The sequence below is a fragment of the Rhamphochromis longiceps genome, linkage group LG6 (genome assembly GCF_057381845.1).
Source record: "Rhamphochromis longiceps isolate RC_006_pf linkage group LG6, R_longiceps_female_GT1.1, whole genome shotgun sequence".
Taxonomy (NCBI): Eukaryota; Metazoa; Chordata; class Actinopteri; order Cichliformes; family Cichlidae; genus Rhamphochromis; species Rhamphochromis longiceps.
In genome coordinates, this window is record NC_140562.1 from 25,993,589 (window position 1) to 26,017,852 (window position 24,264).

The window sequence follows — 24,264 nt, forward strand, 5'->3', positions numbered from 1 at the left end:
AGCACAAAAACAACAATGGTCCAGGAGAGTCGGTCAAACAATGATTTTTAATGAACACACGCGTGGGGAGATGAACACTGCGCACAGACAGCATCGATCTCCGGCCAGTGATACACAAGTAGTTGTTTTTATAACATCAGGGTATTATTTATGACGCCCCCTCATGCGCCAAAGCAGATACAATACAATAAATGTTGACGACTTTTGACACATTTAAAAGGACATCTTCTCCGTCTCGAGGCCAGGCGCTTCCTGTTAATCTTCTGACTCTCACTTATCTCCTGGAGCAAACTGTCCCTTAGGCAGACACAATTTTGCAGTCACAAGCTTTTGCAAACTATTATTTGAACTCTTACCTAAACATGAGTCTAACTACTGTTTGTGTGTGTGTGTGTATGTGTGTGTCTCGACCTCCAACGCACTCAGCCTCACCCCGCCCGTTGACGCTTCTGGCCTTTTACCAGACAGAAGCTCTCTGTGATAGGTGTAATAATCTTAACTAAGAACATGTGTAATCTATTGAATAAATGCTTTGATGAAATGATAATTAATGTAATGGTAATGATGGTTATGAATAGTAGCAGTAAAATATTGCCCTGATCTCCACAACGGTGTTTACAGTGACTGCAAGGATAACCACACTACTGGTTGAAGAACTTATTTACTATGACCCTGGGGTCCGTTCTTCGTACCTCGCTAAGTAAGTTAGCTGGATTTGATTGTTGACGATTTCGCGTGATCCTGGATCGTTCGGTTCCCCGAAGCTCATCCGGGACTTGCTGTCATAGCAACAGATCCGTAAGCGTAAACCTGCTCGGGAGCAGGCTTACTTTATGTAAACAGGATTAGATCGCGGCCACTCAGGTATGTCCGCTTCATGTATACGAAAGCAACAGCGATATTTTACCACTGTTTTACCAAAAATAAATATTATCAATGTAACTAAAGATAATGCAGTACTTGATCCTTTTATTGATGTCACACAGATACATACAGGTCATTTCCTAAAAAAGGGAAATGTACTATTAATCATTCTATTTCATGTATTTGATTATTTCAGATGTAATTCATATTCTAGAGTTGTAATTGTAAATTACTTCGTGTAATCAAGATGAGAGACCACGGCTATAAAAGCGAAGGTGGATTTGGGAAGCCTGTCGCAGCCATGTCCTGTCCGTTTACGCGAGCCACCCATTGCGGAAGGTGCAAGATTGATAAGGAGAGTCCTCAGAATTCAGCGTATATTGCGGGATAGACAGGATCCTTTAGCTCAGCGCGACAGTGTGCTCATAGAGAGATATCGATCTTCCCGTGAGGGTATTATTTACTTAACCAACTTGTTGACGAGGGGGTGCAGGACCACCACCTGTCTTTTTTTGCTCTGCCCTTTTCTTGGTTGCTGTTATAAACAAACAGATTATTTCAGGGTCTCTTTTCAAGAGACTAAAAGCAATATAAGTGATAAATATTACCATTCTGTAGAATATTCTTATATTTCACTTTTACTTGTTCCCATGTTCTAGTGGCTCCACAACAACAAATGAATGAATAACTCACACCTCTCTCTGGTTATCTCAAAAGACTCTTTATTGGTTCAGTCACAGACACCTGTTTGTTGCATCTGTATTGGACAGTATAAAAACACATGATAAAGAAAATATACAACAGATGTATAGCACCAGGTTCTTCAACAAACAAAGGGCTGATGGTTATTTATCAAATGACAGAGACTTGCCCACCTCCTTTATGTTGAAACGGCAACCATAGTGACATGCATACAACGGTAGTCGGGCACAACACCCTAAAGGGTGAAGTTTTTGACCTACAGCTGGACACCTTGGATCTGCCGGTCTCTGGACAGATGGCAGAAAAACAATGACATTGATCCAAGATTAGTGTTACCCCATCAACTCTCAGGCCTAGTCCTAGCTGAGCTCCTGTGGAGGTCGGCGTCCCTTGCTGCAACTTAAGAAAATAACAGAAAATCCAGGGAAACAGTGACAACTCAACATTTAAAAAGTAAATAATGCTATTACGTGTAAGAGGAAAAAAAAAATTCTTATATTTTTGTTTCTCTGATGAGACCAACGCAGGTGGGCAAACATAGTTTGTATAGCAGAATCCTTTAAGATCACATTACATGGCTATGGAAACAACTGAAGTAACATCCCAGGCCACTGGTACTCATGTACATCCATTCGTCTGTCAGCAATAAAATAATTACTACATACTGATAAATCATCTGGATTTGTATTGCACCAAACAGATTCTAGTTTTACAGTAAGGGGGGGGGGAGTGGTAGTGGGAGATGGGATGTGCAAAATATGGGAGGAGGAATCTGCGTAGTGGGATTAATCTCAAATATAGAGCCCCTTTCAGACGTGCACTCTTCGCCTTTGATCTGACAGCATGAAAACACGTAGGTTTCATGTGCGAAGGAAGACCCCGGTCACTCTTCTGTGAAAGCCACGACGGCAAAGCTTTTACTAATGTTGAACTTGCAACATTAGTGTATCAACTTCTACACTGCATGCGTCGCATTGCAACTTAAAAGGAACTTGCGAGATTAGGACAGCGACCGTATCGCGTGGACCTGCGAGTTGTTGAGCTCTCAAGTGAAAGACCTGAACAGAAATACCAGGTACACAATGAGATTTTATCTCGCCAACTCTGTTTTGAAACAACAGCAAACATCTCTCTGAGCCTGTGCAGGAGAGGCAGGGTACAGCTCTCTCAGCAGGATACATGCAGTAATGGGTGCGTTCCACTTCCCACGTAGGCAAGTCTGAGTGATGTAAATTGCATCAGCAGATGGTGTGCAAGACATCTGCATGCCTGCCAATTTGCAGTGATGGCATAGACTTGCCCGCTGAGATGCTGCAGTTTACAAACAACATGTGCAGAAAGTAACAGGAAATGCTACTCGTCAGTGGTGTCTGCAGCTACTTATACGTGCAATGCACACGCTTAAGAAAAATACCCTGTTCATAGTGACAACAGCAGAAATTAATAGTTAAACAGCTGGTCAGGGAAAACTCATTTTTCCCCAGTAACTGGTGGTTGCCAACCTGTCTCTAGGATTGTGCCTAAATCTATGAGACAAACGCCCACACCCTCTTCACAGCTCAGTTTTTCAGATGATTTTGTGGTCCCAGTCGTCGGTTTCACATCATACTGAATAAAACGTAAAAATTCTAGTCATTCAAAGTTGGGAGGTCACTGGCTAAATATTTGTGAACAACAAGCGCAAAAAAAAAAAATAAATAAAAAAAAATATCACAGATTAAATACGAGTAAATTGTGAGAAACAATGTAAAAGCACCCTACGTCTGACTGACAGGATGTCAGCACTTTAACGAAAAGCCAGCGGTGCATATATCACGTCTGAAAGGGGCTCAATAGTGCAAAAAGTCGATCTGACAGCAACATACAGTATATGCTTTGGGTGAAAATAATACGTTCTTAGAAAGATAACTGAATAAAAACAAGAAAGATCCCACAAACCATGAAATTAACCAGAAGCTATGTTCTACAACTGCATAATGCCATTTCTGTCACTTCACAGACACCTCTGCATTTTGTGGGGAATTGACAACTGAAAATGCTCTTGAAAAAGAACTCATGACATCAAATATTTGGTTTTAGTACAGGCCAATTAGTGCATTTCAAGACACACTCTTACAGCTGTGGTCTTTTCACAGATAGCTACTGGAGTTAAGATTGGGTGTTAAGTGAACTGAAAGATTCCTTCATTAAAAGCCTGTTTTGGCTACTTGTTTGCGACAGCAGTAGAGAAAACAAAAGGCTCGGATTAAGAGAAAGTTTCAAATCAAATTCCAATATACTTTAAGCAAACCTAAAATACAAAAGCAAATATTAAATTACAAATTAAACATTCAAAACAGTGCCAAAGTAAGAGTCACTATAAATAAAATAAGTGGGGGTTTTAGAGCTGGCATTGTGGCTTAAAGTAGTAAAAATTATGATAAATGTCAGGTTAAGATATACAGTAAGGGCTCATTTCCGAGAAGAAGTGTTGGTCTTAGTATCAGTAAAGGTACATTTTTAGGGAGATGGCAGTCGAGCTTTCATTCCTCTATGACCACTCTGACAGGGTTCACGGTATAAGCACTCTTTCCATTAAAACTCTGAAGTAACTATTATATTGATCTACTATACACCTTCAGAAAGACAAAGGCAAGATGACAAAATGTACATACATATCCATGGATAAAAATAGTGCAACATCAAGCTTTTAAGTTAGACTGCTACATAGCTGCTGATTGTAAGACTGAACCATACTGAGATGGCCAGTCTACGTGGTCAGCACAAAGTCCAAAGGCACCACGTTAAACCACAGTCCCTTTCCCAGGAAGAGGAGGCCTCATGCTTCAGTTAGCTTTCTGTCAGGAAAAGATAAAAGAACAAACGTTTATTGGGTAACTTTTGCATGGGCAAAGTCAATGCCTTCAATTCAAAGAAAAGAAAGAAAAGTAGTTACCAAGGACAAAGTCACGCCATCTCGGCCCAGTCAGGCCCCTCATTCGCGATTGTCTCAAGATTTTCGCTGGTGGTGGTTGTGGTGGTTCAGTAGACGCAACCCTGGGACTCTTGAATTTTCTTTTCTGCCTCCCTGCTGGCTTTGCTTCCTGCTCCTGGACTGATTTTGATGCAGAATCTGCCAACTCTTTCGAGGCAGTCCTCCTATTAATGCTCCTTTTTCTTTCAGTTTTCACAGCTTTAACGAATCTTACCAGTTGCCTGTCCTGTTCTGCAAAGAGGTATGCAGAAGGTGACCCTTCCAGTGTCACAGTACAAGAGTCCCACTCTTCCTCAGCCGATTCGCTATCAGGAGAGTTGATCTTCCTTAGAAACACCCGGCATTCTTTCAGCGTTTCAGGACCCCAGGCTTTGGAGCAAAGGTTCTGCTCTTTGTGTACATCCACGAGTTCCCGAGTTTGGCTAACCGAAGAGGCGGCAGAACCGTTTTCCAAACCAACAGAGTGCCGATCGTTTGTGGATGTGTATAATGCTTTACGTTTAGATTGTAGTCCAGTTACTATACGTTCATTTCTACAACATGATACTGCTTTTATGTTTCTCCTGTCCCTAGCCCCATTTTGCCACCTATCCCTTTCTTTCCGGGTTAGAAAACGTGTCCTTGCTCTAACCAGAGTGGCTTGATATATACTAAATGCTTTGCCTCTCAACGGCTGGACTTGGCGAGTGCGCTTGCTTGCAATGCTTAAAGTAAAAAGTTGTCGTCTGTGTGTTGACACAGCTGCTTTGTTTCTCTTCCTCAGCCGTCTCTGAGCCTTCTGATGCTGTAAAGGGCTTTTTGGCACCATTTTGGCAAACTTCTTGATGTGTTTGCGGAGTCGCTCTGCCTGAGGACTGTGGCAAACACTTTTTGCATTAGCAGAACGAGGGAAGTGCATAAGTTCGTAACGATTACGGGAGCTTGCCTTCTTGACAATGGCCAGAGATTGTGTCTCGGTGGTCTCCATAAACCAGGAGCAGATCTGCTGCATGCTACAGGACCTTGGTTTGTTGGGCGAACAGTCAAACAGTGTTCGGACCACAGAGGAATGATTTGAATTCTTGGCAAATAAACTGCTGTCTTTAGTGCCTAGTTTAGAATCGAGGGCCAATTCTTTTTCTTGGTTGTCCACAGCGTCTGAGACCCAAGTGTCAGAGATGACTCTTATTCGTCTGGCGAGCTCCTGGTTCATTGTCTTTTCCTCAGCTGATGCTGCCCACCACCTTAATGTCTCTTTAGACCTAAAGATCGAATCAACAGATACCCCTGCCAATCTGCTTACGTCTAGAGAAACGCCCTTCTTCTGTGGTCCACATGACTTTCTCTTCTCACCTGAAGTTTCGAAACTACTTTGCTGCTCATCCTGTCTCCTTTCACTGTTTGCCTTGTTTAAAAGAAGTTGTTTAGAGCGTCGTACCAGCGCATTGCTGCGGCTGTATGATGTAGAGGTGGCAACAGCATGCAAAAAGTGTATTGATGGCTTTCTCACTCTCTTGGAGTGTCGTACTACAGGCTGATTGGGGAGTTCATCTTTACTACCATCCTCTGTTTCTTTCCCTTCTTCTTTTTGACCCCTTTTGCTCATTAACTGATGACTGATTGTCCTGGGCTCTTTGGCAGACATGAAGTCTTGTAGAAGTACTTTCCTAGGAGCCAGCATTTCAGGAGACTGCCTATTCTCTTTATTGATTTGAATTTTACGTTGACGAGGTGACACTGTGGTCACTGTGACTGAGATTCCAGAGATTTTAACCTTTGCAGGTCTACCTGGTTTCCTTGAGCGAACAGAATCATCATGCTTTTGACATTTGATGTTACTGCCAGATTGAGGAGCAGGCCTTTTCGCTGGTCTGACAAAATCCAACTCCTCTGAGGTTGTTTTAATACTACCTGAGCTGGTCTTAGAGTTGTGCAATAGATTTACGGCTCGCCAAGCGTCATGAAATTCTGTTTGCAGCTGGTCAAAGCCCTCTGACACCAATCGTTTGTTTCTCCTCGAACGGCCATATACGACTGTTATCTTGAGGTTTTTAGTTGTATTCTCCTCAATATTAGGTGCCAACTGACATTTACCATTTACCATTTTAACATTTTTAGGTTCGGAATCCAAAGTCTTCTGCTTACGGGGTCGGCCAATTGGCCTTTTTGCTTTTTGCTCCAGCTGTGGTCCCAGTTTCTTCGGACGCCCAGGACGCCTTTTTGGTGGAGTGGTTTCATGAAAAGAAGTCGAGTTACCTGATAATCCCTGGCTGTCAGCTCCAGCTACGCGCTTAGTTGGAGTACCTTCACCTGATCCTCTGGAAGCATCTTTAGGTGATGAGGAAGGGGACCTGGGCAAAGAAGGAGACTTGCGTGGTGAAGAACCGTACTTGGGTGTTGAGGAACCAGATTTGGCGGGTGACAAAGCACACTTGGGTGTTGAAGAACCAGACTTGGATGGTGAATTAGCAGACCTGCGTGTTAAGGAAGCAGATTTGCTTGGTGAGGAAGAGGACTTCGATACTGAAGAATCAGACTTGTATGGTGAATAAAGAGACTTGGGTGTTGAGGAACCAGATTTGGCAGGTGACAAATCACACTTGGGTGTTGAAGAACCAGACCTGCGTGTTGAGGAAACAGACTTGGCTGGTGATGAAGGAGACTTGGGTGTTGAGGAACCAGATTTGGCAGGTGAAGAAGCAGACCTGCGTGTTGAGGAACCAGACTTGGCTGGTGAAGAAGATGACTTGGTTGGGGAACAAGAAGACCGTATGCATGAGGCAGAAGATTTTAGTGGTGAGACAACTGATTTTACTTGTGATATTGCAGGCTTTTTGCTCTGGATTGTGTGCTTCTGAAGTGTCCCTGACCATGAAGACTCTTCACAGGGATCAAAATGTTCTGTTTGTGAGCCAGAACCAGAGCCTGCTGATTTGAGACTGTATTTAACTCCCTCTTTATCCTTTACTGGTGATACAAACATAAGTTTAATTGGACTAGTGTACTGGACTTGGGAATTTTTAAGACTCTCAAGACAAGTATCAGAATTTATAGGGACATCCATATTTGATGAGTCCTGTACTCTTTTTGATAATGCTGATCGTAACCGTCCTAAGAGAGGGACAACACTGTCACTACTATTGTTCTCTTTGCCTGAGCGATGTTTTTTAGGACTTTGGTCTTTCGCAGTCACAATCTGTGGAGTGACCTGGCTTTGACTTTTCACTTCCATGTGAGATAGTTCATGTCCTTTTTCTGCTGACTGAAAGGCAAGCTTCCCTGTGTTCACACATGAGGACAAAGAAACGTCATTTCTGGATTCTACGTTGGCATCCTTAGCATCTGGATCTTTTGATGACATATGATTGGTGCTAGATGAAGCCTTGTCCTTTTGTGCTTTCTGATTGAAGATAGGTTCAGAGAAACACGCAACAAAGAACATACGTCTGGGCTCTGTGACATAGGAGGAGAACCGCGGTGGAGGGACTATATTTCTCCTTGATCTTCTTGCACCCTCAGAAATGTTAAGCAGATGACACACTCTCCCTTTAATAGCACAAGCTTTCCTTTTACCTGATCTTTCAGCCTCAGTGGTTTCACTTGATGGGGATCCCTTGTGGCTTTTGTCATTTGTAGAACTGCAACCCTCACCACCTTCTTTGCAGGACAAAACACACTGTTTAGCTGAGCTTGTAGCCACTGTATTCACCTGTTTTTGTACACTTGAACTTTGTTGGTCATTGTTGTTCTGTATCTCAGGGGTGCATTTAGGTTTTTCAACATTCTGGCGATGACGGGATCTAGTAACGGGTGACTTGGATTCTTTGTCTTGGCGACTAAACAGCTCACTCAAGCTGTAATCACTGGGACTGCTTGTGCGAAGCACTGTGGTGATGATCTCAGTGACATGGGCATCAGCACGAAAAGGCAGGTTGTAGCTGGTTGAGGGAGATAACGGCTGCTCCTTTTCAGAAACATAGATAGCCGTAGAAACCAGAGTAGGGTCCTTGTCTAGAGGTGTTATTGTCTCCAGTTTCTCACTAAAACGATCCATGACATCCTGCAGTGAAGTCCCACTTGGATTCTTATCAGCCTGACTTCTTTCAGCGATCTTACTTTCAGCATCTTCTGTAGTTGCATTGACATCTGAGGCTTCGTAGCTTGCAGTTACAAAACTCTGTACCATGAGATTAACATCCTCCTCTTGGTGAAGCAGAGAGGGTGGGTTTTCATCACATTTCTTACCAAAATCTGATGGGATTGGGGAAAGAGGGGGAGGAGAGGGACTCTGCTCTCTCTTCAGAACAGGACAAGGAGGGTCTCCATCTCCTACCTCTCCATCTGTTGTTTTCTTGATTTGGAAGCTGCGTTTCTCACAACATATGGAAGAGGACAAGCATAAATTAGAAGAGGGTGTGCAAGGCGAATGGAACGATGCAGGAGAGGCTGCAACAAGACTCTGACACGAAGTGCAATGCAGCTTCTTGGAACATAAAACAGTGTCCCTTTCGTTCCTGAGCATCTCTTTTTCATGGCAAGCATACTTGAGGATTTGGTAGATTAAGGATTGGTGAGCTGGGCAGAGAGAACTCAGAACATCATCCAATGTGGAACATTGACCAAACTTAGTCCCTCGCTGTTGCTGACCTGCCTTGTCTTCTGTGAAAGATGGCACCGGGGAGCTAGAGGTAAAAGGTAAAAACTGGAGTTAGAATGTTTTACTCACAAAGTTTCAAATGAGAAAAAAAAAAAAAGAGCATGCACACAAAATAATGAAGACTAAAAATTTCAGCAGCAAGCACATTTAAGTTGCATTTGTTCCATAACAGCACTGCCTGAAAGTTTGTCATTTCTGACTTCCATATATTTTATAGATGAGACTGGAGTTCGTGCTGGTTGCAAGACTGCACCCGCATTATTAGAGTTAATGTAAAAATGTGATATGCAGCTTAAGATGTAGGCAACATATTGTGATGAAATGATGGTAATGTATCCTTACAGAAATCAATGTTTGAAATAAGCTTAAGAAGAAAAAAAGTTACACAGTAAATTTTTTTGGCAGTAGACTTGCTAGCCATCAATAATGAAATAAAATGAACTCTGAATGGTGCAAAACTTTCAGCTTAAATAATAACATTTGGAAAAAAAAAAGTGGAATGTAGCTTGTGGTGCAAGATGTTTTTGTGGTTTATTACACCAGGAAAACGATATTGTAAATGCAGCCTATTTAGCAGTGTTTGCCGTGTAGTTTTTCCCCCAAATGCACTTTCATTTTTGGAGTGCCACTATAATGTTGATGTATTGCAGAAGGAAGTGACATGATGCATTGCTCTACATTGTGTGAATGGGTGGATGACAGGTTGTGTAAAGCGCTTTGGGGTCCTTAGGAACTAGAAAAGTGCTATACAAATACAGGCCATTTACCATTTTACCATTTACTGGATTCTAGCCCTTGTAAAAAGTTGTAAAACCTTTGATCTGCAGTACAACTCTCTGATAACTGTAAAGCAAACCATTATTCTAGAAAAAAAATAACAACAGGCGATTGATTAAAGAACTGTTTTATTGATTAGTTGCTGAAGGCAAATGATAACATTCTGCTAACAGCAGAAGGAATGATTGAAGAAACGCTCAACTTAACTTTTTTTTTTTTTTAAACCAACAGCACTTTCATCAACAAACCAACAGTTCAAAAAGCCCTCTAATTTTCATAACAGCCAGCAGGTCCAAGAAGTAAGATATTTAATTATAGAATCAAGTAACTGATTTAATATCAACCTATTTTCAAGTTTTTACTTTTTCTCTCCAGCAATTTAAGTACTGTTTGCGGCCGAACCATGTCAGGTTTCAAGAGGCCAGGTTTAAGTGTAGTGTAGTGTTGAGTCAAGTTTCCACTGCAGGAACTTTTCACTGAAGGAACCAGGGTACAATTACAATTCTGGGGTGTACCTCCAAGAGAGTCCTTGCTCAGGAGGTAGAACAGCAACTTTGGTGGTGGGGTTCAAGCTAAACTTTTCTGACCGACTTGTTAAATAATTTCTTCCAACTACTGGGCAGTTTGCTGTATTGTTGTGTTTAATTTAAAAGCGGTGGTGGTGGGTCTCGAACAGCCATTGCTGTTTCATACATGAGCAGTTTACAGCAATTTCATGTTCTTTGTCTTGTTTGACAGGTTGCTAATTTTCAAAAATAGTGCTTATTCAACATTTAACCTAACAGCATTGAGCCCCACTTGAAGCTTTTCTGGGCAGGAATATCTACCCTCACAAATTAGTCCTACAACTGGAACATATACAAAGGTGTATATGTTGCAAAACCACCTGCCCATCTCCGCCTAGTTTCTGCGGTGGAAACTTTCCAAGTACTTTAGGTGTTACAGAGGCTATATTGTTGAGTTTGTTATGACAAATTATTCTTTAAAATCATTAAAATAATTTAATAGTAACAAAATCACTAAACAATCACAATAGTCAGCAGTATAATTTCTGGACTAAATAAATTATATGAGCTAACATTTAAAAGCATTCATGCAATTGTAGCAATACACATTTCACAATGCATCAAAGTGCCCCGTTACAAATCAAGAACTACCACAATATTTAAAAAAATAAAAAAATAAATCACAGTTCTGAAGCGCAATCAATAAATAAATATGCCATAACAACACAAAACAAGTTTCTAGAAAAAAACAATTTTGTTTTATAAATCATAGTGCAATAATTGATTTATGCATAAATAGCAGAATTACGTTGCCTCAAAGATTTGCCAGCAGTTCAATCAAAAATTAAAAAGCCCTAATCTCAAAGCCCAAGTGTGTTCCCAGAATTAGCTGCAATTAAACAAATACAATGATGTCCTTTTTCAATTTCTCAGGGCGTGTTCGGAGTCATTTTGATATAAATAGTAGATAACTCCCAAAATAGAGACATGCTGTGCTGAGCTGTCGCCATAGAGACCGGCACCATGTACCGCAATAAGAACAGACATTCAGAAGTGGAGACAACATTTGCACAGCTGGAGGAATTACAAAGGTTGAAATGCCACAATTTTGTGACTGAAGAACTTTTAAAAACCGACATTAATAACAAAAAAAAAATAAAAAATAAAAATCTGTAAATGCCGCAAGACAGAATTTCAACCTTAAAGGAAAAAAAAAGAAAAAAAAAAAAGATTTTACACGCCACATGGCTAGTTTTTTTTAAAAGTTTAAGTGTTGTTGATAGCAGTGAATTTACATTTCGCTGTTTCTTGAGAGATAAAGAACTCATACAGATTTTAAGCTTGATTTGAAACCTAACACTGGGCTATAGGCAGAGAATGTTCAGAGGTATATATGGCAACAGGTTAAAGACGGTGAGAGAGAGGAGGGGGGCAGGCTGACATTGCAGCAAATCCAAAGTAAAGCAGCTTTGTGTGGGTAACCCTGAAATGCTGCTTTGGTAGTAGCACTGTTAATGGAAAAAAGCCCATTCTAGAGGCAGACATGAGTGTAGACGAAACTTTTAGCATTTTTACAGACGCAGACAAAGAAGCCTTAAAAGCCTGACACTGAATAGCCGCGTGGTCGCCGTTTAAACATTTCACTAAAAACCTAAACTACCGAAACCTCCAGTAGCTGACACAGTCGACCATCTATAACATTAAGACTACCCATAAAACAAATATTAATATTAGGCTTAACGGTATTACTGTTAAAACGTTAACTGAAATGAGTTTTTCTTGTAGCTACGCATCCATGTGCCAGGAAAACAGTCCCGTAAAAGTTAAGCAGCGGTCATGGTATGAGGTTTGCAGTAATACAGCTACAGTAGCAGAATTAGTAAATATCTGTGATAATAAAAGAACATCTTTCACAAACGGTACAAATACACAATAATATACAGTTCCCAAGCTTATCAGTGCACATTTAAAACATGCTGCACGTTTGCATTCCAACTACACTCAATACAGTGTTTAGATTAGCTTGTACAGAATGAAAGGAAATATGTGGACACAAAATGGCTTTTTTAAGCTAATCTCTTGTACAAAAACTCATAATCAAGATGTAGCCACCACAGCATATATACTGTACAAGCTCCCTGTTTGTAGAGGTCTCTAACAATAGAAATGAGTTTTTAAATAGTTTTAATGGCTCTAAGTCACTTGAAAAGCCTAGGTATACATACCCAGAGAGATAGAAAGCTGCAAATCACAATCATCAATGCTCCATTACCAAGGAGCTTTAAGAATTGAATTAAACCTGAATAACCTAATAACCTAACAGCTAACAAATATGACAGTCACACTTTATTTTTCAGCCTTAAAAGGTCTGCAACTGTGTTTCTCATACTTGAGTCTTGAGCAATCTTTTTGGGCAGCCATCATTGTTTGTTTTTCCTCCTTGAGAAAAGGATGTACAACACAGTACAACTACCCTGAAGGTAAAATAATTTGATTCTATATCACCAACAGATTCTCGTTTTAAAAAAGCCTTTGTTTTTAATTCTGTTGATCAATCGTGGTAGTAAAAATTACTAAGTGATCTAATGTTAAACTATGAATACGTTACATTTTGTTGAACATTAACTTATCGATGATTTAATTAGATGTAATCACATACTGGTATCTTAATAACCAAGCCACGAAACTCCACAGCAGTCCCAAACGGAAAAAAACAAACAAACAAAAAATAGAAAAACAGTATTCTGACAATAGTACAGTGAAACGAAAGGAGATGGTGAATTAAGAGGTTCAGTACCTCAGGCTCTGATCCGAATTCATTTACCATGTTGGTCTATCCATAAACAAAGTAAACGATCTAAATCATTCGTCTAGATCAAGATGAGCAGGACTTCTACCTGAATAAAACAGTACTGTTTATGGCTGCTTTAACCAAAGGACTCAGAACGAAGCAGGAGAAATACAGCTTTAAGTATGACTATCACATCACAGACAGAGTTAAAAGACCTGAATATTAATATCAGTGTAGTTTGTAAAGGCATGTGTTGTGTTTTAACAAGTGTCTCCAGAAAACATTTATCTTGTAGGAGGTGATGTGTTCAAGTGTTGAGGTGTTTTTGAGGCGTTTGTGGTCTAGAACCTCTTTGCGTCAGCAGCTGAGGCAAGACTCCCTGAGTTAGTGGAACTGGTCGTGCTACCAGAACCAGACGAGTGAGAACTGGACAAACAGAAGTTGGCAGATTTCTTCTTAGGTGGGTTCTTCAGTGTTCCAGTACGCTCTTTCACTTTGTATTCTAGTGTGCTATGGGGCACCCCATAAACCCCCTGGGCTTTAGACACACTCATGCGACCAGCCATCACCATGGTGATGGCCTCCTCCATCAGTTCGTGGTCATACTGGCGGTACCTCCCACGCTTCTTTCTAGGTTGCTTGTCTTTATCCCGGCAACCTGCCCCATCTTCTGACTCATCCAGTGAGGATCCACGTGGTCCCAGGCGATGAGGTGACTGGCTGGCACTGCCTGGACATCCTTGTGCCAAGAGTGGAGGTCTGAGTTTGAAGAGAGATGAAGGTCTGGCAGCTGCTGTTGATGAACTGGCAGTACCTTCGCTTGATGAGGTACGTTGATGTAGGTTTTCAGCTATGCTGCAATTCTCAGCTGACACTGACCTTTTGTGGTCAGACGCACAACGAACCTGAGGAATACGCAGGGGTGTGGGTGGCTCCAGACTGGGGGTGGGGCTTGGAGGGGGCTGGAGAGCATCCCTGAGCTGGGGAAAACAGTGAGGGAGGGTCTTCTGTAAACTACCCGGCTGATAAAAGGCAAGAACAGATGAAGGGAAACTAAAGTCCCCATGCTCCTCGACAGCACCTCCAATTTCTGCTCGCTCTGCCCATGCTGCCACTTTCTGCAAAACAAGGCGTGCTTCGCCACCCAGCATTGTTGACATCACATTGCATGATGTCACTTCATCCCTGATATCTCTGCTTCCTGCTTTAAGCTGATGCAGCACTCCCAGCCTCCCTTCAGCCCAGCCATCCAGACCCTGTCTCAGGGATTGAAGGGGTATTCCATAAAGCAACGCAGCCCGCTGCTCCTGCAGCCTTCCTGATCGTATATCCTTCAAGGCCTTGGACAGCAATCCCTCAGACAGCTCCCAGCTCCTCTCAGTGTATTCCTTCTGCCTGCACTGCCTCCTAGGGATGTGAGGACCAAACAGCAGGGTCAGGATGGAGGTGATGGAGGTGGTTTGATTTGTGGCATAGGGGACAAGGGGGTGCAGAGCGAGGGGTCCACTCCTTTATGCCTTGTGTTGGTAACATCACTGCGACTGTTAGTTTCATGTCTGTATGTTCTCAGTCTGTTTGTGGGCCCTCACACGCACGCACACACACTGCTGCTGTGTGTCTCTCACACACAGCAGCAAAGCCTCTTCACGTCCAGGTGGGACAGTCTGTGAATGGCTGGGGTTACTTTGGTGCTCACATAAAACCCCTGTAGTTTTGGGATATCCAGTGAAAGTCCTACATGCTTGAAGATTGGATAATCAAACTCATCATTAATGTATTAGTAAAAACGGACGTAAAATGGTTGTGAAGTACTGAAATGCTCTCCTCATTATACAATCCTGAGCTGCTGGCAAATGTTATAATACGGCCATTGCTGTGACGTTACCGCTCAAGAGATAAAAGAGTAAACCCCATAGAACCACAACACCAAACACAAGCTAGCTCCTCACAATTTATTACAATTACTTGAACCAAAGCACTGCTAAAACAGGAATGTGTGTATTTCAGGCTGAACAGGTGCTATTTAGCTGAGCAGTGAGCATGACAGTAATAAACACAGTGCTCATGCTAACCTCTTAATCTTTGGCATGCTATATAGCTGTTGTTGTACCACACTCTGAAATGTGGATTTGCTGCAAACCAAAGTGATTTTTCTAGTCATAGGATATGGGCCATAGTTATGTAAACGGCATTCTTGTTTTTGTGAAGAAGACCCAGATTTAACTAAGAGTAGGGATAAGTCAATAGGCCAGACACATTAAAATGCAGTCAGAGAACTACAAAAACTTACCCTGATCCCCTGTGATTCTCTGATGATGACGAAGTTGTTGAGCAGGCAGAGTTCCGGTTGGAGAGGTCCAGCACACCATCTGTTACAAGACAAGTGGTCAGAGTCTGAGTGCCAGTTGTTTGGTTCCTTCAGGAGGATGCCCATGTTACAGTCAGACATAACATTAAATTTTATATGCGTGCACTAAATGCATTCTCTACCTTCGATCGTGTTCTCCTCCTGAGTTCGGTTCACTGTGAGGTCCAGAGGGGCGTCAGATGCTTCGGACGCGTCAGACAAGGGTGATGAGGTCCTTGTGACACCATTTGTATTGGTGTGGAGCAGGCACTTGGATGCATACTCCTTAGCAAATGTGGTTATCATCTTCTTCATCAGCTCCTGAGCAATCTGAGGTATGTTGGAATCACTGCTCAGGTGCACATCTAACAGGAGGAGAAAGAAAAAAAATACAATTAAAATCACTGGTTTCAATTTTAACATGCATTATTTAAAGGACTAGAAAACTGATCTGAAAAACTGATCTAGAAAACAGTGTTTAAACAGCGTTTTTAATGAGATATTGAAATTAAATCCACTGTAACAAAAAATGTCTTCTGATGTTACCACACTAGAAACAAGTCTCAAAAGCATCCTAAATCTTTGGGAACACTTAGTGGGTCATGAATAGCAGAGATTTGACATGCCAATTACACCACAGTAACCGCAATGTGTATTAGGTCAATAATGTAATTCAGTTCATTGTGTACATCAGTAGACAGGAACTGTGAGATACTCCTCTCTGGTTATTCCCCACATTAATATTTATGTCAACTTTGGCAGCTGTTTTCAGTATAGGAGCTCTTAGTATATTAACAGTTCTACATAACAACGAGGTTGTCCAAATCCACCTGACTCACCTTTCTTGTGGAACACAGCTTGGAGGAACTTGTGTGCTGATTGGGTGCTCTCAGAGATGGTTGGGGCCTGACAAGGTGAGTAATCAGAGGGGGAGGAGAGGGGCGACGTGGCTGCAGGTGCTTGATCCTAGAGAGGATGATAAAGAGGAAAAAGAAGAAGATACAGAGACAGAAAGGTGATTACTTATTTAGAATTATTTTTTACTCTAGGGTGCAGAGAAAAGAAAGACAACCTCTCTGAGGCTTATCAAAACTAAAGTCCTTACACTAGATTTGGCCAGGAGCACGTTGCAGAAAGAGCACGGAGAGCAGTTTGATTCTGGAGACCAGTCATCTACCTCTTCCGGTTCACAGTCTGAAAGACACAATATCGCATAACCATGTATTACAGTACTGCTGATGGATCAAACCAAAACTGACAACAGGCAGCAGGGGTTTCTATTCTGTTTCCTTATACCAGCCACTTCAAATGCTGCTGACACAATACTAATCTCATTATGAGCCACGCTATCATATATAGACAATACACACGGAAGAATGACTAGAGTTTTTCCATAAGTGGCATCTAAAAATCAATTAGCTGCTAATGTTGATTTCAATAGAATGGTTTTGATTAACAGTTTATCATGCTTGTCTTTTTTATAACCAGTTAAAGTGACCGTCACTCCTGCCTCAATGAACTCTACATAACTGTTTAACACCCCCCTTTTTTAAGGCGACAAAATACACTGAACAAGAACTGCTTTTACAGCTACTCTCAACCAGAACGTTTGTTGCAGTAGCTCATCTATTGCAGATCAGTGCCTGTAAAATGACAAATGTGACCCTGAACACAAACTGTGTGAAGCCCACAATCAGTTTGATTTAATTCCAACTAATACTGTAGAAGGTGTAGTGAATCGTGTGAATGCGGACAGCAGAGGTGGGTAGTAACGAGTTACATTTACTCCGTACCTTTTTTGCACAATACTTTTTACTTTTACTTGAGTACATTTGTGAAGAAGAAACTGTACTTTTACTCCACTACATTTGCAAAATTCGACTCGTTACTTTTTAAAAAATACTTAGTTTAACACATTAGATAACATGCCGCCAGTGGAGTTTCCAGTAAATTTTTTACCAATCAGATGTGGCCATGCAGTCACATGACCAGTTTGAAACTGTGGCGGGCAGAGCGGCCCGAGCGTTTCAAAGTAGCGGACACACGGAAAGAAGAAACACATGAAAACATGGCAGAGCCAACTGTCTACGCTAGAGCTGAAGAGGATGAACACCCTTGGCCTCATATACAAAGAATGTTTTGCTTAAAAGCAATACTATATATATATATATATATATATATATATATATATATATATATATATATATATATATATATATATATATATATATAGCACGAACGTGATAATTATATTGTATGAACATGATAATTATGTATACTGTAATAACGTGATATTATATTGTCCAAACGTGAAAGGTATATTGCACTAACATGAAAAGTATATTGTTAGAACAATAAACTTTTCAGGTTATAACGTGATATAGCTGTATTTTTCTTTTGCCTGGGTGGCAGCTCTACGCTTACGTACTCGGATGAGCTTGCCACAGTTCTACAAGTTGTGCCTCCATCTCGTGTCCATATCAAACGCTGCTCCGCCTTTTCACTTTCATTTCTGTGTTTGTGCATGCGCAGTTTGAGAGGGTGCGTTGAGGGGCAACAGGATTTCAAACAGGTTTGATGTTCTTGCGACCATACGATTGATGATTGGGAGCTGGTCGTGAGATCTTAATTGCTTTTCGTTACCCCATGTATACTACACGATGCACAACACACGGTTAAGGCGAAACTCGGGCCGATCCCCAAAACGGTTGCGCGACTGAAAAATCGGCTCAAAATGGGCCAAAAAAATTTGCACAGTGTATGCCCAGCTTTTGAAAGCTAGCTTCATCCGTCTCCCTCCCCTGTGGTTGGAAGGGGCGGGTTTTTATCTTTTTGCAGCCAGACTGAGGTGTTTGCCTTCTCAAGACAGCCATGGAGAGATTAGAGGCTACATCGTAGCTCCAGTCACGGCTTCCATCACTGTCTTTCTCGTCTTTCCCAGAGTAACAGCCAAACAGGAGGATCTAATGGCTAGCACTGCTTAGCCTTGCACGCGTTCTTATTTTAAACTTAATCTGGAATTCATTGCAAAGTGTTTGTGCGGGATATGAATGACAAGATTTTGTTTTTCAACAAGAGTTGGTAAAAAAACATCTCCAGTGTGATCAAATTTTCTTGCCAAACATCCGCAGCTTGGCAGTGTATACAGCACTATAATGACCAGAGCTAATTCTTTTGAAAACCATACATCATACAGGTCTCAACTTCATCAGACATAACCTAGACACAGAGCTGGATGATGCCAGTACAAACAGCGGCCTAACCAACGAAGATGATGGATCCATGGGGGCAGGACAGCCAGAAGCAGGGGAGCTGGAGAGGTACCTTTCATGTCCATTCACTGGAGGTGTGGATCTATTGCATGGCTTTCCTCACATTAAGAAGCTGTCAATCAAAATCAATACAGCTCTTCCTGCATCTGGAGCTTGTGAAGGACTTCTCAGTCATGCAGGACTCCTGTTCATTGCTTAATAGTTACAGCTTCACAGAAAGAACCTTGAGAGCAAACTGCTGCTGAAGCTTAACCATCACTTCACTGAGTGAAGAAATGGCACATTTTTGCTAAATATCCAGAAAATGCACACCCATACAACTTATGGTAAACTGAGCTGCCTTGTATGTACATATGTTGAAGATGCCTCGTTCTAATGTTTTCTCTGAGGCTGCTGTGCCATTTGGAGCAAAAATGAATATAAAGTTTACAGCATATCTTGTCACTGGAAATTGTTTGCACTGTTTATATATTTATATTATTTACTGTAGGTATTGGTGAAAAAAGCTTTATGTTGTGAAAAACTGAAATCAGAATTGTGCCTTATTTTGTTGATGTTTTTACATATATTCCTTTTGAAAATACTAAAATTTGTATATTTATTTATTTTTGTTTGTCTGATAACATTTATTTATAAAATAAACCGGACATTTCAAACAGTTACTCACTACTTGAGTAGTCTTTTCACCAAGTACTTTTTTACTCTTACTTGAGTAACTTTTTTGACGACTACTTTTCACTTTTACTTGAGTAATAATATTTTAAAGTAATGCTACTCTTACTTGAGTACAATTTTTGGATACTCTACCCACCTCTGGCAGACAGACACATGATGCCTCATCATGGTATATGCACAACTCACCTCTTGTCTGATTAGATGACATAGCATTAAAAAGAATACTGAAAATATAATTTTCCAACCTTATACATTGAGCTGTAAATGTATAACAGAATAAAATGTCCTATAAATTATATATTTTATATTATCTGCATATGACCCATTACCCCAAATTGTTTTAGATACATTTTAAGTAACCATCTTGCTCTAATCCAAGTGTATATTACATGAATACATCACTGATTGAAGAAGTGATTAAAATCAGACTTTAGATATGATGCTGTATTAAATGTAAATGCCTACAGTTGCCAGTAATTTTACTGTTGCCAATAGTGTGCTGCACGCTTGTATTTAAACAGCGGCATCAGCTGCCACTGCATTTGACTTTTTGAGCTAAAATGTTTCTGAGGTTGGATGTACCTACACCCATCAGCAGTTTACTTCATATCATGGAAAGCCTTGCTATGATTTTCTTAAAGGTACATGTAATATCAGTTTTCCAGAATAATTTTAGACCGATGCCTAAAATACTATGAATTAAAGTGTAAAGGATATTTTGGTACTTTGAAGGCACAATTTATATGAATTAAGTATATTTTAATTTCATATTGTTAGTACCGTATTTTTTTGGACCATAAAGCGCATTAAGCGAAACAAGCATTAGCATTTATCCTCCAGCTTCACTGTTTATGTTATGCTAACATAGCTATGTTGCTAGCGATCACATAGCACAGCATTATATACCAGCTAGTCCAACTTCAGTAACCCTACAAAAGTCACTGCTGTTTACTTTTCTGTCTTCATTTATGTTGGAAGTGATAGCAGAGCTGTATGTTTATATTTTTCACAAATCACTCACTCAAAACGTGGTATACCATGTTTAGGTGGAAACTAGCGAGCTAACTTCCTGCTAACTTCTAACTCCATTAAATTTAAGAAATTCTGTTTTCATGGATACCTGGATGTTAAACTTAATTGTCACACCTGGTAAAGCAGCAACGCTGCTCATTTTATTAAAGATGAAAGAATTTAGACAGTCTGTAACTCTCAGTGATGCCGCAGTGTTCGTTTGACTTTGAGACCTGAAGCAGACGCAGCTTTGGACCCAGATTACTCCGCGAGGCCCTTGACTACGGTACCCGTAATCCTCCGACAATACATCAAGCGGTGCGACTTCGTAGCTAAAGTTGTACTAAAAGATTTTTTGTCAGATTTTTGAGCGCTGTGTACCACATAAAATTGGTTCAAGGTCAGTAAGCACAACCGGAATTAATAATTAAGGCACACTGAGGATCTTTGAGAAAATTAAAGGATTTTAAGTATGCCTTATAGTGTGGAAAATAAATTATTAAGGGTGGCAGTAAAAAAAATGTTGCACAGTGGTGTTGCGCTGTCTTATCATTCATTTAAGATAGATTTTTTTCCCACCCTGATCTTGTCTCAAATGAATGCCTCACTGAACAAATCATCCACCCAGCCAGGAGTCTATCACGTCATCTGACTAGGTTCCAGTGTAGCCTAACTCAAACTCCAGATGACACTGCAGACTTCAATGAGATCCCAGACAGTGTCAAGCAAGCTGTATGTTTTGGCTGCTGGTGTCCACAGAGTGCTAGAGGGATGTGAAGGCATGATCGAAGCTAATAAAGGCATCAGAGAGACAGAAAATAAGACTTTCTTTAGTTTTTTCAGGGATCTACCAAATTCTGGTGTTTTAGGTTAGATTTATTTGACTTCCAGGTTCGATATTGTGCTCCTTCCTGATATAAGTACAAAGGGTAGTGGCACCATGGGTATGTTTTATGGTGTAACTGCTTGCTTTATATACTGCAAATATTTTGTGAAGACCTTTGTTCTTGTGAGGCTGACATACTGGTGGTGCCTTGGAGCACACCGTAAAGAGTGACGGAAGTTTCCAGGGCGTGGGGGCTTTTGTGACACTGAGGTTGTTATGTGACTGCAGAATTTTAGCAGGTGAGAAATGGGTCACACATAAACACATGGCAAAGGCAAAGAAGATTAAATTTCAGCTGATACATTACAGTTTACTCAACATGGTTTTGGGAGCTCTGGAGACTCTACTTTTCAGCATACTGTACAGTCATCTGACACAGAAATGGACTCTATCTCCTCAGGGCTCAGTTTTAGGCTTTTGAAAATCTAGTCCCTGATTACTCCTACCACAGCTTTAGGTCTAACAAAATATTGAAATTAGAATACCAGAAAATATTTAGACTTGCCTCTAGGATCAGTGAAACTGTATCATAATTTGTTAACAATGGTTGTTAAATAATCTAATAATGCAATCTGCTGTGCTTTCTCTCGAGGTAGCATAGAGCATATATATGTAAAATTATGAGTTAAAGAGGAAGTGGACTGCTTTTAAATGAGCAGGAAAAGAATCGTTTTTGCTATTTTTGAGTCCTACTTAAAAACAATATACGGTTAAAATTACAGTCAAATGGGAAGTACAAGTATGAATCATACTGAATACGTAGTTTCTGATTCAACTACTTAAATAACGTAATGAATACCAATCAATAGCTAAGTAAATCCCACAACAAATGCTAATCGTTTTTGGTTTAAAAGCCTTAATATTGGTGACACATGTTTGAGGTCTGATATTATAAGAATAGATATGGGACAGCGTTGGGAAGACAAAAGGCATGGCAAGAATAATGATTTGTTTGTTTGGCAATATCATCGCTTATGCTGAAAATAAATGTACAGTCCTCTTATAGTCACAAGCCAATGGTAAAGAGCATATACAACCAACAACCCACCATGAAATAAATTGAGGTCTCTCGGCAGCGGGCCATAAATTCCCTCCAGAATGCTTTCAAACCCTGCAAGACAAAAATGGGAGCAATCCATCAGTGCTGATACGAACAAGTGCATGGTTTAGGGCTCCAAGATCTGAGAAAAATCTGCTCTCAAAACTGTTTACTATGTTGTCATTTTCAGGAAGACAGAACAATTTAGATGTTTACAATGAACTCTTTATAAACCTTGAAAAACACACATACATGATTACATGTAGGATGCCATTGTCACAACAGTTTAGATCAGAGGTGTCAAACATGCAGTGTGAATATTACCGTGAAGTTATTACTCCCATTTAAAATTTCCTGGTGTGGTGTTAACAGCATTATTTCACAGGAATTAAAATGTAACTGTAGATACAGGCAATTTCTTTAAATCACAAAAACAAATGTAAAGGTTTATTTTGTGCCTTTTTAACTGTGATACATACAATACCAGACGATGCAAAGAACATCGAGAAATGCTGAAACTACATCAATCATCATATTTGCAAAATGACCAAAATAATTTGATGTCTGACAAAATTTTACGGGAGTCTTCTATATTTTGGGTGATGTCAGTTTTTTGCTTTGTTTAAAAAAAAAATTTAAAAAAAGATCGAGTTTTTTTGTGACCAAATGGACAGTGGTCTTATAAATCCGGCCGACTTGAGACCGGACTGGACCGTATATGGTTCATTAGCTAAAACGAGTTTGACACCCCTTGTTTAGACGTTATACACAGTAGGAAACTGACTTACGAATAGGTGCGCCAGCCTTATGCTAACATCACCAGCTGCTGTAGCATTAAAAACTACGTTCAAATTAGAAGAGAGCCCGAGAAAAACCGTTACCGGACACCACTGAAATGAATGCTTTCCTGGCATTGCACTGACATTAGCTTACTTAACGTAACAACAACATCCTCCCGAAATAACAACAGCTTTTAGCTAAGCACTGCTATAGCATAGCCATCGAACAATAAACAATTATAACTGTATGTTACTAATATAACTGATTGTGTTATGGTACACCGATAGATAAAATTACATATCTTGGTTGGGCATATGCATTATATCTTATTGGTTACAATCCAATTTAAGACAGAAATGAAACGACCCAAGAAAGCGCTAACGCCGGCGAAGGGCTAGCAAGCGCAGACAAAAGGAGCTAGCTAAGCAGCTGTCTTGGCTTAACTGAACACTAAAAGCAGCCACATCAGTAGCTGCTAGTTAGCTAGGAACCAACACAGCTCGGGTAGCGATCCCTCTGTTGCCGGACAAAACCATTCACTACATGTTTTATTTTTTACAAAATACTAAACTGCATATGAACCATACCGACGCAGTGTATCAATTTGTAACGCCAAGAATCAAGTTCCCGCCGAAACAACTTCTTTTCTGCCATGCATCTACACTGCAGCGTCGTCATTCTTCGTCCTCTGCCCCTCTTTCTCCCCTGTTTGCGTTACAGCCGCTGTGTATTGTAACCGCTGCGGTGCATTTGTCGCCGCTACCCGATCCGTACCTGAAACCCAATCCGACCACGCATGCGCGAACCTTACCTCACTTCCTCTCTTTGCCAACATTTCCTGGAGCACGATTAAAAAAACAAAATTTAAAAATGACCGTTGTTGTAACGCAAACAAATTACCAACATGATCAGTGCAAGCAGACTAGATGATTCATAGAATTATGAAATTACTAACGGCAAATTTATATATGAAAGACTCTGTCCCAACCCTTTACGATCCAAGG

General features: G+C 40.6%; 1 protein-coding gene across 2 annotated transcripts; it reads right to left on the reverse strand.

The window, feature by feature from the left end:
• Positions 1-1,548: 1,548 nt before the first annotated feature.
• lcorl (ligand dependent nuclear receptor corepressor-like) lies at positions 1,549-24,057 on the reverse strand. Of its 2 annotated transcripts, XM_085409915.1 has the most exons (8): positions 23,848-24,055; positions 22,490-22,552; positions 16,703-16,791; positions 16,437-16,563; positions 15,741-15,962; positions 15,541-15,619; positions 4,502-9,201; positions 1,549-4,403 (listed from the first exon to the last, which is right to left on the reverse strand). In XM_085409915.1, the coding sequence occupies exons 1-8, from the start codon at positions 23,936-23,938 to the stop codon at positions 4,396-4,398; spliced, it is 5,379 nt and encodes a 1,792-aa protein (XP_085266041.1). In that variant the 5' UTR covers positions 23,939-24,055; the 3' UTR covers positions 1,549-4,395. The 2 variants fall into 2 exon arrangements, with proteins under 2 accessions (XP_085266041.1, XP_085266042.1); XM_085409916.1 differs by lacking the exons at positions 1,549-4,403; positions 4,502-9,201 and adding an exon at positions 10,047-14,657 and having other exon boundaries at positions 23,848-24,057.
• Between the last annotated feature and the right edge of the window lie 207 nt (positions 24,058-24,264).

Coding starts and splice junctions, on each gene's coding strand:
- lcorl (XM_085409915.1), bottom strand. CDS start 23,938: ATGACGACGCTGCAGTGTAGATGCATGGCAGAAAAGAAGTTGTTTCGG. Junction 16,564..16,702: donor TGCTCCTGGCCAAATCTAGT/GTAAGGACTTTA, acceptor CATCCTCTCTAG/GATCAAGCACCTGCAGCCAC. Junction 15,963..16,436: donor AGCTGTGTTCCACAAGAAAG/GTGAGTCAGGTG, acceptor TCCTCCTGTTAG/ATGTGCACCTGAGCAGTGAT.